At 45.0% G+C, this 15,000-nt stretch overlaps 1 protein-coding gene across 1 annotated transcript in view; it reads right to left on the reverse strand.

Annotated features, from left to right (window-relative positions):
• Positions 1-4,316: 4,316 nt before the first annotated feature.
• The window catches only part of LOC310790458 (uncharacterized protein), a 17,696-nt gene continuing 7,012 nt past the window's right edge, over positions 4,317-15,000 (reverse strand). Inside the window, exons 3-6 of the mRNA XM_083652150.1 lie at positions 12,258-12,375; positions 8,068-8,167; positions 6,103-6,307; positions 4,317-5,537 (exon numbers count right to left, since the gene is read on the reverse strand). Coding sequence (XP_083508276.1) covers positions 5,380-5,537; positions 6,103-6,307; positions 8,068-8,167; positions 12,258-12,375 — 581 coding nt within the window. The 3' untranslated portion in view covers positions 4,317-5,379. The remainder of the gene's footprint in view (positions 5,538-6,102; positions 6,308-8,067; positions 8,168-12,257; positions 12,376-15,000) is intronic.

Below are 15,000 nucleotides of genomic sequence, written 5' to 3' on the forward strand. Positions count from 1 at the left end.
CATCAGCTCCATCCACTGTGGAGGAAGAGACAAACTCAGCTGTGGCCAAACTCCTCTTCACGCCGCAGTGGAAAAGGCCTGCCAGGAGCCAGGAGCCAGGAGCCAGGCAGCCTGCGTCCAGCCCGGCCGGGGCTGCAGGCTGGGTGGACCCGCAGTCACGAGCCAGACCTTTGAATTTTTGTCCACTGGAGACACAGTGTCTCATTGTGTTGTCCCCCAACCCCCCCCCCCCCCCCCCCCACCCCCCCCGCCGTCATCTGTCTCCCCAGTGTTCGAAAAATGTCTTTCTGCCTTCTAAGATCAGTATCGATTATCTATTCTTACACGTGACACTTAGCCGACATAGAAACACGATGCTTTCATATATCCTCCATAAGAATCTCATCTAACCCTCGGGTTGTATTTTCATGACCCCAGGAGTCAACGGATCTTTGACCTTTGACCCTTAAAGCTGTTAAAGGCGGAGACAGGACAGGCCTTCCTCTGTCAACAGCTTTATCTCTGCTTCTACTTTGGCCTCGTGCTACCTGTGAAGAGAAAGCCGAAACACCAGTAAATAGCACTAAAGGCCCCATGAAATGGTGTCGTTACTTCCTGGATTTGATGCATTCCCTGTTGAAACAGCATGTTGGGGCCGGACAAAATGCAGAGAGGGACCGTTCAAAAGTTTAAACCAATGGGACATGAGTCGGGGAGAGAGAGGCAGGTTTATTTGCTTCAGAGGGGCGGGACTGTTCAAAAATCGTATGGTTTTATTGGTTAGAAATTATATTTACGCCTATTGGTGCAGCATGATGTCACCATGAAACAGTGAAAGTAATGGGAGTTCACTTTAAAATGCTGCATGTACAACAAGTAAAGCAACATCAGTGTTGTGAAGCAAGTTGCACCCCACGGCTAAGTTGAAACTGTCAAATCAGGCCCAAAAGAAATTGGCACTGAGAACATTTTTGTCTTCATTCTTCCAGGATCTTACCTCACTCACAGTTTGATTGGTGTCTCTGCTCAAGTCCACATGCTGCCCCTGTGTCTGAGGTCATGTGTATACAAAATCCTGTTAATATTTAGCTCACTGGCCATTTCAAAAACATAACTGCCGGTTCCAGGAAGTCACGGTAAATATGCCGATAAAGTCTGTCTGTCTGCCCGCAATCATATTTCATCATGGCTCATTTTCTTTTCTTTACTTTTCTTTTCTTTTCTTTTCTTCATAATGTCTAATTGAGTGCTGCCGTTGACGCACTGGGCGGTATTCACTAACACAACATGCCCCCCCCCCCCCCCCCCCCACTGTTTAATTAGCATGACTCCCACCCACATTTCCTCTGTATCTGAGCAGCACATCACATGATGAGCTGGGCTGTGTGTTACATGATGCCTTGAATGTTGATTTTCAAACAGGGTCCATGTGTTTACATCATATTTAGGAGCGATGAAAGCATCAGATGGAATTATTAATGAGTAAATTAATGATGAGTAAATGAGGACTAGCAAGGTGACAAGATCATTGGCCTCATGATCATCCCAGAAGCCTATGAGCTGTTGGAATGACAACGCATATTGGGTCATTATTGGCAAATAATTATGGATGGGAAATGACTTGACTATGTTTTGCTATTTAATATCTATATATGTTTATATATTGTTTATGTTATATATTTAATATATTGAATAAAGATCTTACATGCAAATTAATAAACACCCTGAGCCTGAGGAGATGGCTTTTAATGGAATGCATTTGATCTTAGAGGATAATTAGTTTCTTATGTCAAGATATTTTTTTGTTTAGGTTGGGCAGTGGTGGCTTAAAGGTTAGAGAAGCGAGCTTGTGACCACTGGAAGGTCGTCGGTTCAATCCCCGGGACCGACTGGATAAATCTGGGTGGGGAAAATGAAAAGGCAGTGCTTCCCTTTCCCTCATTACCACCACTGAGGTGCCCTTGAGCAAGGCCCTTAACCCCAACCGCTCCAGTGGAGCTGCTCAGTGGCCAGCAGATCAGACTGTGATTGTACTGGTCAGCTTCCAGGTATGAATCTGTGTGCGTGTGCGTGTGTGCGTGTGTGTGTGTGTGTGTGTGTGTGTGTGTGTGTGTGTGAACAGAGCGCTCCTGAAAAAGAGCGACTACCCCTGTATAAATGAAGGTTAAATAATACAAACATTTAAGGATATAAAGTATATTTTGAATACAAATGTACATTACAAAAGATGTCTAATTTGTACTAGGCGTTGTTCCTGGTAATCTTCAAAAAGTGGTGGTATTTATTTCTAATTTTACATTGTACACTGTACACTGTCTGCGTTATTACGGTACTTTGAAATGGTCAACCTTCATAGATACACACAAAAAGAAAATCTGTATTCAACTTAAATGTATGACGTTCATTCAATGTTCATTCAGTGTTTAAAGTGCCAAATATCTGTTAGTGATCAGATCTGCTAGAGATTAAAAAAGGACAATTTTAAAAATAATTACATATTAATTATCCAACCTTGAGGCAGCTGGTGAGAAAGCCACATTTTGTCCTTCAGTGACGTTCTACTCATATCCTGTTACAGGTTACTGAGCCATACTGTAGTCATGGATTTGTCAGAATTGTCAAACTGTCTGATCCTCTGACTCATCGTCTATCTGTTCACATCGATTCATTCATAAAGCCAGATAAGATACACTTTTAATGTCCCGATGGAAAATAGTGTCAGGCACATCAATCATATAATGACACATTGATCATAAAAGATGGGCTGTATATAATTTACAGGCAGATGTGTTTAAAGCAGATACATAGACCAGTGGTTCTCAACGTACAGTCCGGGGACCACCAGGGATCCTTGACAGGTTTCCAGCGGGTCCCCAGAAAATTGATGAATTGTTAAAACATACAAAAAAAAAAAGATTTATAAGAAGTTACACAATTACACAATTAGAGAATGTAGAAGATTGACTGTTTTGATCCTATAGTTTCACTGTAATCTCTCTACCTACTATACAGATAGTCATGGAATTCTGGACAAAATCAAATCAGATTTGGGTTCAAGAGAAAAAAATGTGAACAAATGGGGCTCCATGGCTCTGAAGAGGGACAGCACACTCCCCGTCTCCCGGCTACACGTCCCAGGACAAAGGGGACACTTACCTCCGCCGGTTGAAAGACACTACAAGGCAATAGCACGCACTTTCTTATGGGACAAAGACGACGTGCCTCCTACAATGCTTTAGTGAGAAACCCAACACTGCTCTCCTATATATAGCTGGGCTTTTCACACTGTGTGCATGACTGGCCGCGTCAAGTCACATGATTCAAGACATATGCGTGCACACACACACACACACACACACACACACACACACACACACACACACACACACACACACACAGGGCATGCTCCTGAGGCCTTGGGTGTGGAGGTGGTGAGGGGAATGCGAGCCGCTTTATGAAGTTGGCTCTGACTTGGTGCTTCCCGTGACCCGACTCCCATTTGGCTCTGTCTCCCCCGGTCGTCTCGCTCTGTCTTCAGTCTGTGCCTTCAGCACGCTAATCGGCTTTCTACGCTTTGCTTTTGATCTTGACTGAGTGGGGAGTGTGTGTGTATTAGATTGTGTGTGTGTGTGTGTGTGTGTGTATTAGATTGTGTGTGTGTGTGTGTGTGTGTGTGTGTGTGTGTGTGTGTGTGTGTGTGTGCGCGTGTGTGCGCGCGCGCGCCTTGTTGAATAGATGCCTATGTCGATGGCGTAAACAACTGCTATCACCAACTTCTTCAAGTGTTCCTCTGTATCTCTGCCTGCCCCTGTCTTCGCCTATCATTCAGGGACGGTCTTACCATTAGGCAAAGGGGGACGACTGCCTTGAGCCCCTGCAGCCAGAGGGCCCCACAAACGACAAGCACAGAACCAACTTATTTGTAAATGTATTATTGAAGAACAGCCCTCTTTTTGTTCTAATACATTATTTCATTTCAATCTTGAGTCATGGCCACCATGACTCATCTGTCAGGCTGTACAACTTCTAGTGAGATTTTAGCCCTTGACGTTAAGTTCTTCCTCCTCGCCACTGCAAGATTTTCTGAGAAGTTAGTAAAACAAAGCGTAGCCTAATAAGCAAAGCTACCCAAATGTATATATAGATATACGTAGAGGATGGATTAAAAAGTCAGACAGGGGCCCATGTCTGCCTTTACATAGAGCCCCCAAATAACTAAGTACACCCCTGTACTTTGGCCTCATGAGTCTCTGACGTCATGCACACACTGACAACAATACAGTCTATGCTGACATACATATGAACAGATATACAACTTTATTGAAATGCAAAGCGGCATGTAAATCAAAGCATGAAATCTGTTATTTGTTTTTTTGTTACCACACCACACCAACAATAGACGGTATACAAAATCAGCTGCAGTAGACTCCACAATACAAACGCAACACAAAGCTCAAAGTGTCACGGATCTTAGGCGAGGAATCAGTGACCAAGTAGACGCAGCATGTGACCCAACAGTTAAGCAGTAACCACAGGTCAAACAGTCCACTCCTCAGGAGACGACGAGCGGTTACGTCACTCGTGATAAGACACACAGGCGGTCTCTTCTTCTCGGATAAATAAAGGCGCATTCTGACCCGAAATATCAATCTTTTGCCTGCAGCTTCTCACATGTGATGTCCATGGTCCCACTCTGTGATTCCCCGCAAATCTGTTAATCACAATTACACACTATTCATTCACATCAACACAAAATAAGCACTGCTGAGATAGAAAGCAGACCTCTTTAAGGGGATAGTCCCTGATTTAAATTAAGGCCTGTTGTTGTGAGTCCTTTGAGTCTGTCCCCGAAAGCATCCGAGGCCTGGTGTGTTTGTCGTGGAGATACTGTGTGTCAGCAATGCTGCTGAAAGTCAATGAGGGTAAAACATTACTCTGAAAAGTCTCACACACACACACTCACACACACACACACACACACACACACACACACACACACACACACACACACACACACACACACACATTCCAAACGGTTTCTTCACTTTTCCCACCACACAGTTCGACGGCACAGAAGGACCTGAATACGATATTTACACGGTTTTCAGCCCCATTGACTAACATTGACATCTAATAAAGAGTCTCATTTAATAACCTGATCCAGAGTCTCTCTCTCTGTCTGTCAGTCTCAAGAGGCTGGACGAGCGCATTTGAACTGGGCAACATCAAAGCTACTTGGTTCTCTCATCTGGGCGGACCTTGGTTCAAAAGCTTTCCAGTCCTTCTCAGTCAGTTCACTTCACCCCTCAGGTTCAAGTGAGGAGCCCCCACACTGGTCCTTGAATGCACCTGGTCCTCCACAGTAGGGAGTCTGGGCTGGCTTGGATGACACCCTGAGTCCTAGTGGGCCAATGGGGCGCTTCTGGCCTGTAGGTGGGAGGGTTTGATGGGTAGAGGGGGCTTGGTGAGGGCGGGTGTGGACGCTCCTGATGTGGCGAATGTCTTCCTGAGCTGTGCCACGCGACCGCCGAATGCCGGCCGCTCCTCCATCACATCCACTGAGAGGGAGAGAGAAGAGAGGCGTCAGTTCACAGCACACTCCCTTAAATCCAATATCCTGATTGAACGTCACACCTTGACACACTCAATGCTAAGGCTTAGCCTCTTGCCATTTTTATCATTATAGTGGGGAGCAAAATCCCTGGAAATCTATTTTAAGCGATATCTACAAACTTATCAGGAGAGCATTTAGGACCAATGTTCCTCTGAGTTTCCTGAGCTACATCTAATAATTTATCACGCTGATCAAATGATAACAATATCTTGTCAGTTATCAGTTCTACTTTATCCCCACAAATTTAATCAAGCAGGTTTGGAGCTTTTTCTAGCAAATTGAATCAGTTGCAAGTACTTTGCCACAGTTTAGCTTTTCTGGATATTTCTGAGGTTTTCTGCTTTTTCTGTCTTCTCTAGCCTAAAAACAAGCCTAAATTTGGACTAACATGGGCCAAGGTATAGCGAATGGTACACCTCACCATACCCCATGACCACACACGTGTGTCAGTACATGATTACCACAGACTGACAGACATTTGCCTCCTGTCTCCTCTCTGGTTTTCTCACCTCTCTCTTGTGGGCGGGGTCTCTCTGTGTCTGACAGCTGGGCTGTGAGTGTCAGCTGGTCACCATGGCTACTGAGATGGGACCTGTAGGGAGGAGCCCAGTCGCTGAGGTTGTCCACGCTGCCGCCTGATTCGCTGTCGCTGTCCTCGAGGGCGGGGTTCAGGTCGTACTCGCCGCTGCACGAGTCGCTCTCCTCGTCCTCCTCCTGAGCGGAGAAGAGACATGATGTGATGGTGAGGAGAGTCTCTCTCTCTCTAATACACACCAAGAAGTGGCCAGCTGAGCCTCTCCCCTTCAAAGGGCCACTTTACAAAATCAGTAGTGTCACGCAAATGAACAAAGTTGAACTTCCCTCCATCTTGCCTGGACTGAGAGCTCCCATTCCAAATGATGTCATAATGATGTCATTTGGTCCAGGAAGTTGTGCGAATGAAGGTAGAGAGAGCAATAATGATAGGGATAGCAATAGTGACAGTGACAGTAATAGTGACACCATGGAAAAAGCTGCCCCAAATGACATCATTATAACATCATTTGAGGCAGGTAGTTCTGTGAATGAAGGGGGAGCTCTCGGTCCAGGCAAGATGACAAAGTTAAACTTTGTTCATTTGCATAAACTAGTGATTTTGTAATGATACAAAGCTGGTTGAAAATGGGCAAAGTGACCCTTTAAAGCCACACACAAACACACATACCTACATCAGTGAGGGGCAGCTGTGTGTCAGTGAGGGCAGCTGTGTGTCAGTGAGGGCAGCTGTGTGTCAGTGAGGGGCAGCTGTGTGTCAGTGAGGGGCAGTCAGTGAGGGCAGCTGTGTGTCAGTGAGGGGCAGCTGTGTGTCAGTGAGGGGCAGCTGTGTGTCAGTGAGGGGCAGCTGTGTGTCAGTGAGGGGCAGTCAGTGAGGGCAGCTGTGTGTCAGTGAGGGCAGCTGTGTGTCAGTGAGGGCAGCTGTGTGTCAGTGAGGGGCAGCTGTGTGTCAGTGAGGGGCAGTCAGTGAGGGCAGCTGTGTGTCAGTGAGGACAGCTGTGTGTCTGTACTTACATCAGTGAGGGGCAGCTGTGTGTCTGTGAGGGCATTTCATTTATCAAATGAAAATCGGGGACATTTCCAGTCCGGCAATCAATATATCATAAAAATATCCAATGTTATTACCTATGAAATAATAAAGGGGGATGATTCCGGTTTCATTTATTTTGTCCATGGCTGTTGTACTGTAATAAACAGTGTCGGCTTCACGAAGAGGCCCCTGGTGACCCCCCCCCCCCCCCCCACACACACACACACACGTAATTCACTGTGCCCCTTTACAAAATGTCAATGTGTTCCCCAGCAGCATTGGCCTGGCCTTCTGAACCTATAGCGCCGGATGTTTTATGAATAGCCCCAGATCTCAAAAAGTATTTTCGGTGGAGTCCTAATTGCTTCTTCATTGTTCAAGATCTCCTGAAAGAGCTGCAGCAGAACAAAACACTTGTTGGATGCCTGGATCAAAACATAGACTCATAGAATCCATTCTCATTCAGATATATTAAGGTGAGAGCGGTCAAGGGTCCCCTTTGAAATTGACCATATATGCTGGTTTTTCAAAATTCATTATTTAGCCCCCTTTCCGACAAGGTAGCATGGCATTGTTGGTCCCAATGGATGCTGTAGGTCTTACAGTCATACCCTGTAAGTATCTTCACTCGAGATTTAAGAATGAGCCTGCTAGAGCTAGAGTCATATCGGCCGCAGACGCCAGTAGAAAATCGGGGACATTTTCAGGGACAGCTCCAGCCGGGGACAGGTCACCAAAAACGGGGACTGTCCCCGAAAACTGGGGACGTCTGGTCACCTTCTGTGAGGGGCAGCTGTGTGTCTGTACTTACATCAGTGAGGGGCAGCTGTGTGTCTGTACTTACATCAGTGAGGGGCAGCTGTGTGTCAGTACTTACATCAGTGAGGGGCAGCTGTGTGTCTGTACTTACATCAGTGAGGGGCAGCTGTGTGTCTTCTTCAAAGCTGAGCTGGGCCTCTCTTTCTGGCAGCAGGTCTGTCTGGATGCCATTCATACTCTCACTCTGGAGTCTGGAAGACAAAGACCAGCATTTTTACACCAGGTTAGAAAAGTCATTCCAAGCTTTAAAACAATCAGTCAAAAGTTAGTCAACAAGTTAGTCAAAGTGCCTCTATATTGCTAGTGCTGGTACATGCTAAAACTCTTGTACGTGTTTTAGTCAAGGGTAAAAAACCTAGCAAACGTGCAGTGTAAAACATAATGCACCAAATACTGGGTTAAACTGCTACCAATCTCCTCGTAACTGGCTCCAAAATCTTAGTTGCCAAGAACTTGGTGCACATTTGACATGTGTTTAAGCAGGAGTCTCTTGCAGTATTGCTCAAATTGAAGTGTTATGCTTTCCACAGTGCTCCTCCATGGCTGAAGGCAGCCATCGTGAAGTACCACTAAGGTCAAACAAACCCACCAGGGGTCCCCAATTACTTTTCACCAAGGGCCACATTTTGCTGAGGGCTGGGGGCCGAACGGCGTGCTGAAAGATTTGGGGCATTTGAAGCCAGATTTAGAGGAATAACTCATTTTAAATTAACAGTTGTGATGTCATTCAGTCTTAACCACCAATATTTGATCCTTTTCTCACTCACTCCTATGTGACCACCTTGTCTATGTGACCACCTTGTGACCACCTCCTATGTGACCACCCTGCAGGGCTTGAAATTAACTTTTTGGACCACCTGCCAATATGGCTGCTAGATTTTAAAGTTACCAGCCAATTAGAATTTCCACTAGCCAAAATGTTTTTCTTGAAATAAACCAGAATATGAGTGGGTTAATTTAAGCATAAGTATCGGTATTCAGTAAGTAGCCAAAATGTTTTTCTTGAAATAAACCAGAATATGAGTGGGTTCATTTAAGCATAAGTATCAGTAAAGCTGTGTTCACACCGAGATATTTAATTTTCTCCCTGTCGCTCGATTCAACCCTTTGGAATCGCTCTGTCGCTGTGTTTAAATCGCTCCGCAAACCGGGAGCGCACTCCGCCCTCGGGCCGAGGTGTTCATACTCGGAGCTCGGAGCGAGGGGAGAGACTATTTGTGCACAATTGGCAGCACCTGTGTCGGGCCGCTGATAGATGTGGGCGGGGTGCAGCGAGCTTGAGAAACGAGAGAGATCTTCACTGTCAAGAAACAAGCAGCACACAGCTCTAACGTTAGACAGGATGAAAACGCAAACAACACAACAGTGTTTTCCCCCGATGCAAGAATGAATAAATACTCCGGGTTTACGGCAGCCAATCAGCGTTAAGCAGCAAGCGACTGTTGGCAGCGAAATTTCGCTCGAGTTGGGATATTTCATCTCGGGCGACGAGCGAATTTTCGCCCTATCGCTCTGTCTCTGTCGCTCAGACGCCGAGCGATTTTTCTCCCAGGCGAATATATGCTCAATTATACGCATTGACTTTGTATGTAAACTCGATGCCAGCGAAAAACTTTAATAGTTTGGTGTGAACGCACCTTTAGTGGTCCAGGATTCTCAAAGTCTGTGTTGAGGGTCACACAAAAACAAAAATGCACTCTTGAAGCTAAATAAATCCAAAACCAAGGAGTTAATTATTTAAAATTTTACATCAAACTTGCTCAATGTAGAACAGTCATTTCGTACACATGAGATTACTTTTAGCCTTTTAGTCATCAAGATTATTGAAAAATATTCCATATTCCAGACTGAAATGTCACAGTATAACAGAAGTGGAGTATTGACCAGAATGACATGAACATGTGGACACTTGTGTTGAACAGTAATTTCTTTATTTTTTTTATGATCAATTATTTTTATTTTTATATATCATATATAATAAAACAAGGACAGTCAGAACAATTCTGATAATATAGAAACATAGACATTACACCTGCCATGAAATACACCGTACATTACTTCTTCAACTAGGTGAAGGTGTGCAATATTCAAGATACAGTAAATATGGTCACCACAGTATCAAAAATAAGAATAAAACAAAATTATTAGTGAAAGCAAGATTAAACGGAAAGAATAGCCCATGTTAAAATAAAGAGATAAATCAAATATTTCTGTTCTGAATGACCCCACCCAAGTATTTCACAAACCATTTTCCAGAAATCCATTACTTTTGGACATTCCCATATCATATGGATATATGTCCCGGGATTACCATAAGGACAAAATGAGCAATTGGGAGACTGAAGTATTTTCATTTGGTAGAGTTTCCTCTGAGAATAATAGAATCTATGTATAAGTTTATAGTGGATGAATTGGTGATTGAGATTCCTTGATGAAAGACTGTTGTTTGACCATACTAACTGCCAATTAATATCTAATATATATGGTGATAGATCTTGTGTCCACAAAGTATTTAAGGAGAGAGCTGATTCTTTATGTTTTAAAAGGAACTTGTAAATATTTGACACCACTCCTTTGGTTACTTGCTTGAGGATTTTGGTGATTGGATGAAATCCCAGGTTACTCAGGTTGAACAGTAATTTCTTACATTACATTTAGCCTGATTTCATCAAGGGTCATAGCCAGGTCAATATGGAGAGCAGCGCGTATCTTGCATGTTGCGTTTAGGTGCACTGTATTTTGTGTGTGTGTGTGTGTGTGTGTGTGTGTGTGTGTGTGTGTGTGTGTGTGTGTGTGTGTGTGTGTGTGTGTGTGTGTGTGTGTGTGTGTGTGCAATCCCAGCACGGGCTGCACACTATTCTCCCTTCCTCTGCAATGCACTCTGAACTAGTGTCACAGTATTCCATAAGGAAATTTGGGGGGTCGGGCGTTCAAAACACTCTCCTACCCGCCTCCAATGTCCAATCAGATCCAAAGAGATAATAATCTCCCTACGGAAGCCAGTAGTTTAGGCAGGAAGGGGGGTTAAAATGATATTCCTGCGTGAAACAACCCTTTAAAAGCAGCCTTTCGTGCGTCCTGGTGGCTCACCTGGTAGCACGTGTACGACGGCGGTTTGGTCCTTCGCACGGCCGACGCGGGTTCGAATCCGACCTGAGGTCCTTTGTGTCATCCCCTCTCTCTCCCCCCACCTTTCCTGTCTGCCTACTGTCCATAAAGACAAAAATGCCCAAAAACAAAAAACAGTCTTTCCACAGCCTGTGCCAAATTTAGGAGAGGAGAAGCATCCCAGTGCTGACAGGAACCTTGGGAGTATTGCATGACATGTTTTGCTTCCCAGGTGTGCTGGATTTGATCACTGTCCCGCCGTATCCATGTGACTGCAATGTTGTTTGCTCGTCGTGCAAGCGGTGCACCATGATAGTAAGATCAAACACACATGACCTGCTGTAAATTCGGCACAGGCTGTGGAAAGACTGCTTTTTTTTTTTTTTTTTTTTTTTTTTTTTCCCCCCCCCCGATTTTTTATCCCATTTTATCCCCCATTAGTGCTCACTTGATTTCTCAATCCTGGTTGCTACTCCATCCTCTGCCGATCTGGGGAGAGCCGAGACTGGCTCCATGCTTCCTCCGAGACATGGGCAGTCAGCCAGCCGCTTCTTTTCACCTGACAGAGGAAGCTTCACCGGTAGGACATAGCACGTGGGAGGTTCACGCTATTCCAACCAGTTCCCCTCCCTCTGAACAGGCGCCCTTAACGACCAGAGGGGGAACCACATTAGCAACCAGGATATTGCATGTTTTTGTGAAGGGGGTTCCTATATGAAGGAAACCCCCGGGAGGCACGGGGAGAACATGCAAACTCCACACAGAAAGGCCCTTTTGCCGACCCCACCCGGGCGGTGGGCACTCGAGGACATGCGGACGGGCACGCATTCCTTCAGCGTTCACCTCGTCCCCAGGTGGGAATCGAACCCAAAGACTGCTTTTAAATGGTTGTTTCACACAGGAATATAATTTTAACACCCACGCCTAAACTACTGGCTTCCCTAGGGAGATTATTATATCTTCGGATCTGCGATCGGACGTCGGAGACGGGGAGGAGAGCGTTTTAAAGACTCGACCCCCCCAATTTCCTTATGGAATGCTGTGTGACGCTAGTTCAGATTGCATCGCAGAGGAACGGAGAACAGCGGAACATATGGGGCTAGTAGGCTACCTGTTGTTGATCAGAATGCTTAGTGTCTGTAGATAGGTGCTTAGTGTCTGTAGGTAGGCTACCTGGTGTTGATCAGGCTCTTGAGCAGCTTGCAGGACCTGAACTCGTCCATCTCGCCTATCACAATGACGCTCACGTCTCCGTCTCGCCCCAGCAGCCAGCTCACATGCTTACTGGAAGCTGGAGGGGACAAAAAACATAAAAGTTAAATATTTTAGATTACAGGAGATATCATTTGATCTCAGGTTACAGGAGATATTTGATCTCAGAGTGCCAGCAACTGATTCTCATTTAGTGCCTTTCCGGCTCTGAAAGGATACAGCTCATAAATTGTTATTCTGGCTTTTATCCAGAAGGTGGTGCTGTCCTATAAGTGTACAGCATGTAGAGAGAGCTGCAGCCACTGTAATACAATGAGCTCCTGCTCTCTCTCTCTCTCTCTGTCTCCCCCTTCTGCTCTATTTGTCTCTCACTCAGTTGAATTACATTCACTAGGCTTCACTGCCAACAATTAGACACACACACTATTTCCAAAGCATCCAAATACAATGGAAATTCATGCAAAAAGAAAATAAACAAAATGAATACCGGTAAATATCAGTCCTACTTAAATATGCATGTATGCATGTCTCCCCTATCTCTTCCCTGTCTGTGAGCAGGCAGAGCTACATGTAACTGACCAGGGTCAAGTCACCAACTCCCTCTGCAGTTTGAATGGAAGACGGCCTGGAACAGTGGTTCTCAAAGTGGGGTCTGCGGACCCCCAGGTCCTTGAGGGGGTTCCAGGGGGTCCCCAGCAAAAATGGAAATAATTTATTTTCACTGTAATAGTAATAAATAACACAATGACAGAATGTAGCCTATGACTATTTTGGGAATGGGTCTTACACTTTCTGTAATAAAACATCTAAAAGCAAAAATCTTATCAGATGGGGGACCCTGGGACAAACTCTTTATTCATATATATATATATATATATATATATATATATATATATATATATATATATATATATATATATCTCCCCCCCCAATGTTACACCCTGGGACAAACACTTATCGAATTGGGGGTCCGTGGCCTAATTTGTGTGAGTTTAGGGCTCTTTTGACATGAAAAAGTTTGAGAACCACTGGCCTGGAATATAGGATAACGATATTGCTATTATTCTCACTCATTTCATTCCATTTCTGCTATATGAATAGACACGGGGGCGGATAGAAAACGTCAACTTCCGGAACGGCTCGCCATGAAAATGAACTGACCCAAACTCAAAGTGTGCCGCCTACATGCAACAAAGTCAACTTTGTCTCCGTTCTCGTTTGGTGGGACTGACGTGTTACTTTGCACGCTGTCATACGGTAACAGGGGCACATTGTGTAGGATGCACATTTTTCACATTTATTTTCAGCTCGGATGTCACAGGAATGTTCCAACCTCGTTGTGACGTCTGCTGTCACAATGACCTTAAGTCTCCATCTGTGTGTGGGATGAGTCTTAAAGGGATAGTTCAGATTTTTTGTTGTGTTGTTGTATGAGGTACTGTAGTTGCCGACAGTCAGTGTACTACATGCAGTAGAATGCAGCCGGTGTGGTCCCAGTTTGGAGAAATGGAGACCCGGCCGCATCAGGCAAGGAGAGCTGTCTGCTGAGTGTGAACAGGGTCACGAGCAAAAATGTAAAAAAATAAATAAAAAAAGAGAAAAGAGAAAAATGCCTCCATACTGCTTACTTGGCATAATCCAAGTCTCCAAAAGCCCTGAGATGCCAAGTTGACTTAAAAAGACATCATTTACACCCTGTTTTTAGCTGAAATCTATGTAGTCATGTGGGCGACTAACGTGAGGGGAGCAGTTACTGACTGTAGCCTGCTACTGTGCAGATTTCAGCTAAAACAGGGTGTAAATTATGTCAACTAGTCAACTTGGCGTCTCAAGGCTTGTGGAGACTTGGATTATGCAAGGTGAGCTGAGCAGTATGGAACTACTTGCCTGACGTGGCCGGCTGGTCTCCATTTCTCCAAACTGGGACCGCGCCAGCTGCATTCTAGAGCATGTAGTACACTGACTGACTGTCGGCAAGTACCTCATACAACCCCACATTAAAAAAATCCGAACTATCCCTTTAATGTTCACAATCACAGCCATTCCAGTGGGCTGTAAACGTTCCATTATCATTATATTGCTGATTATGGTGTTTGTAGCCACGCCCACAAATTAACCAGAAATGTGGCACATCATTAACGTGATGGAAATCTTTATGGGTTACCTGGCTCTGTGTGTGTGTGTGTGTGTGTGTGTGTGTGTGTGTGTGTGTGTGTGTGTGTGTGTGTGTATGTGTGTGTGTGTGTGTGTGTGTGTGTGTGTGTGTGTGTGTGTGTGTGTGTGTGTGTGTGTGTGTGTGTGTGATATTTAGAGACCTGTGTGAACGTATACACATGTAAGGATTGTCTTTCTCGGCCACAGGGCAGTGAACAAAGACTCAGAAAGCGGGCTAACTAGATTGTATGCTGCGTAACCCAAACACACACACACACACACACACACACACACACACACACACACACACACACACACACACACACACACACACACACACACACACACACACACGATAGCCTCTCAGGTGACACAGCAGAGATTGAGTAAACACAGAGGGTAACTTAATATGGTTTAAAGCATGGCGCCGCCCCAAAGCACCGGTCTTACTCAACCCTGTTCAGCTACTGCCAAGCCAGCACAATGACCTGGCTGCTGATGACTGAGGAGTGACACACACACACAAACACATGCATGCACACACACACAC

Source organism: Poromitra crassiceps (assembly GCF_964638095.1).
Source record: "Poromitra crassiceps genome assembly, chromosome: 15".
NCBI lineage: Eukaryota > Metazoa > Chordata > Actinopteri > Beryciformes > Melamphaidae > Poromitra > Poromitra crassiceps.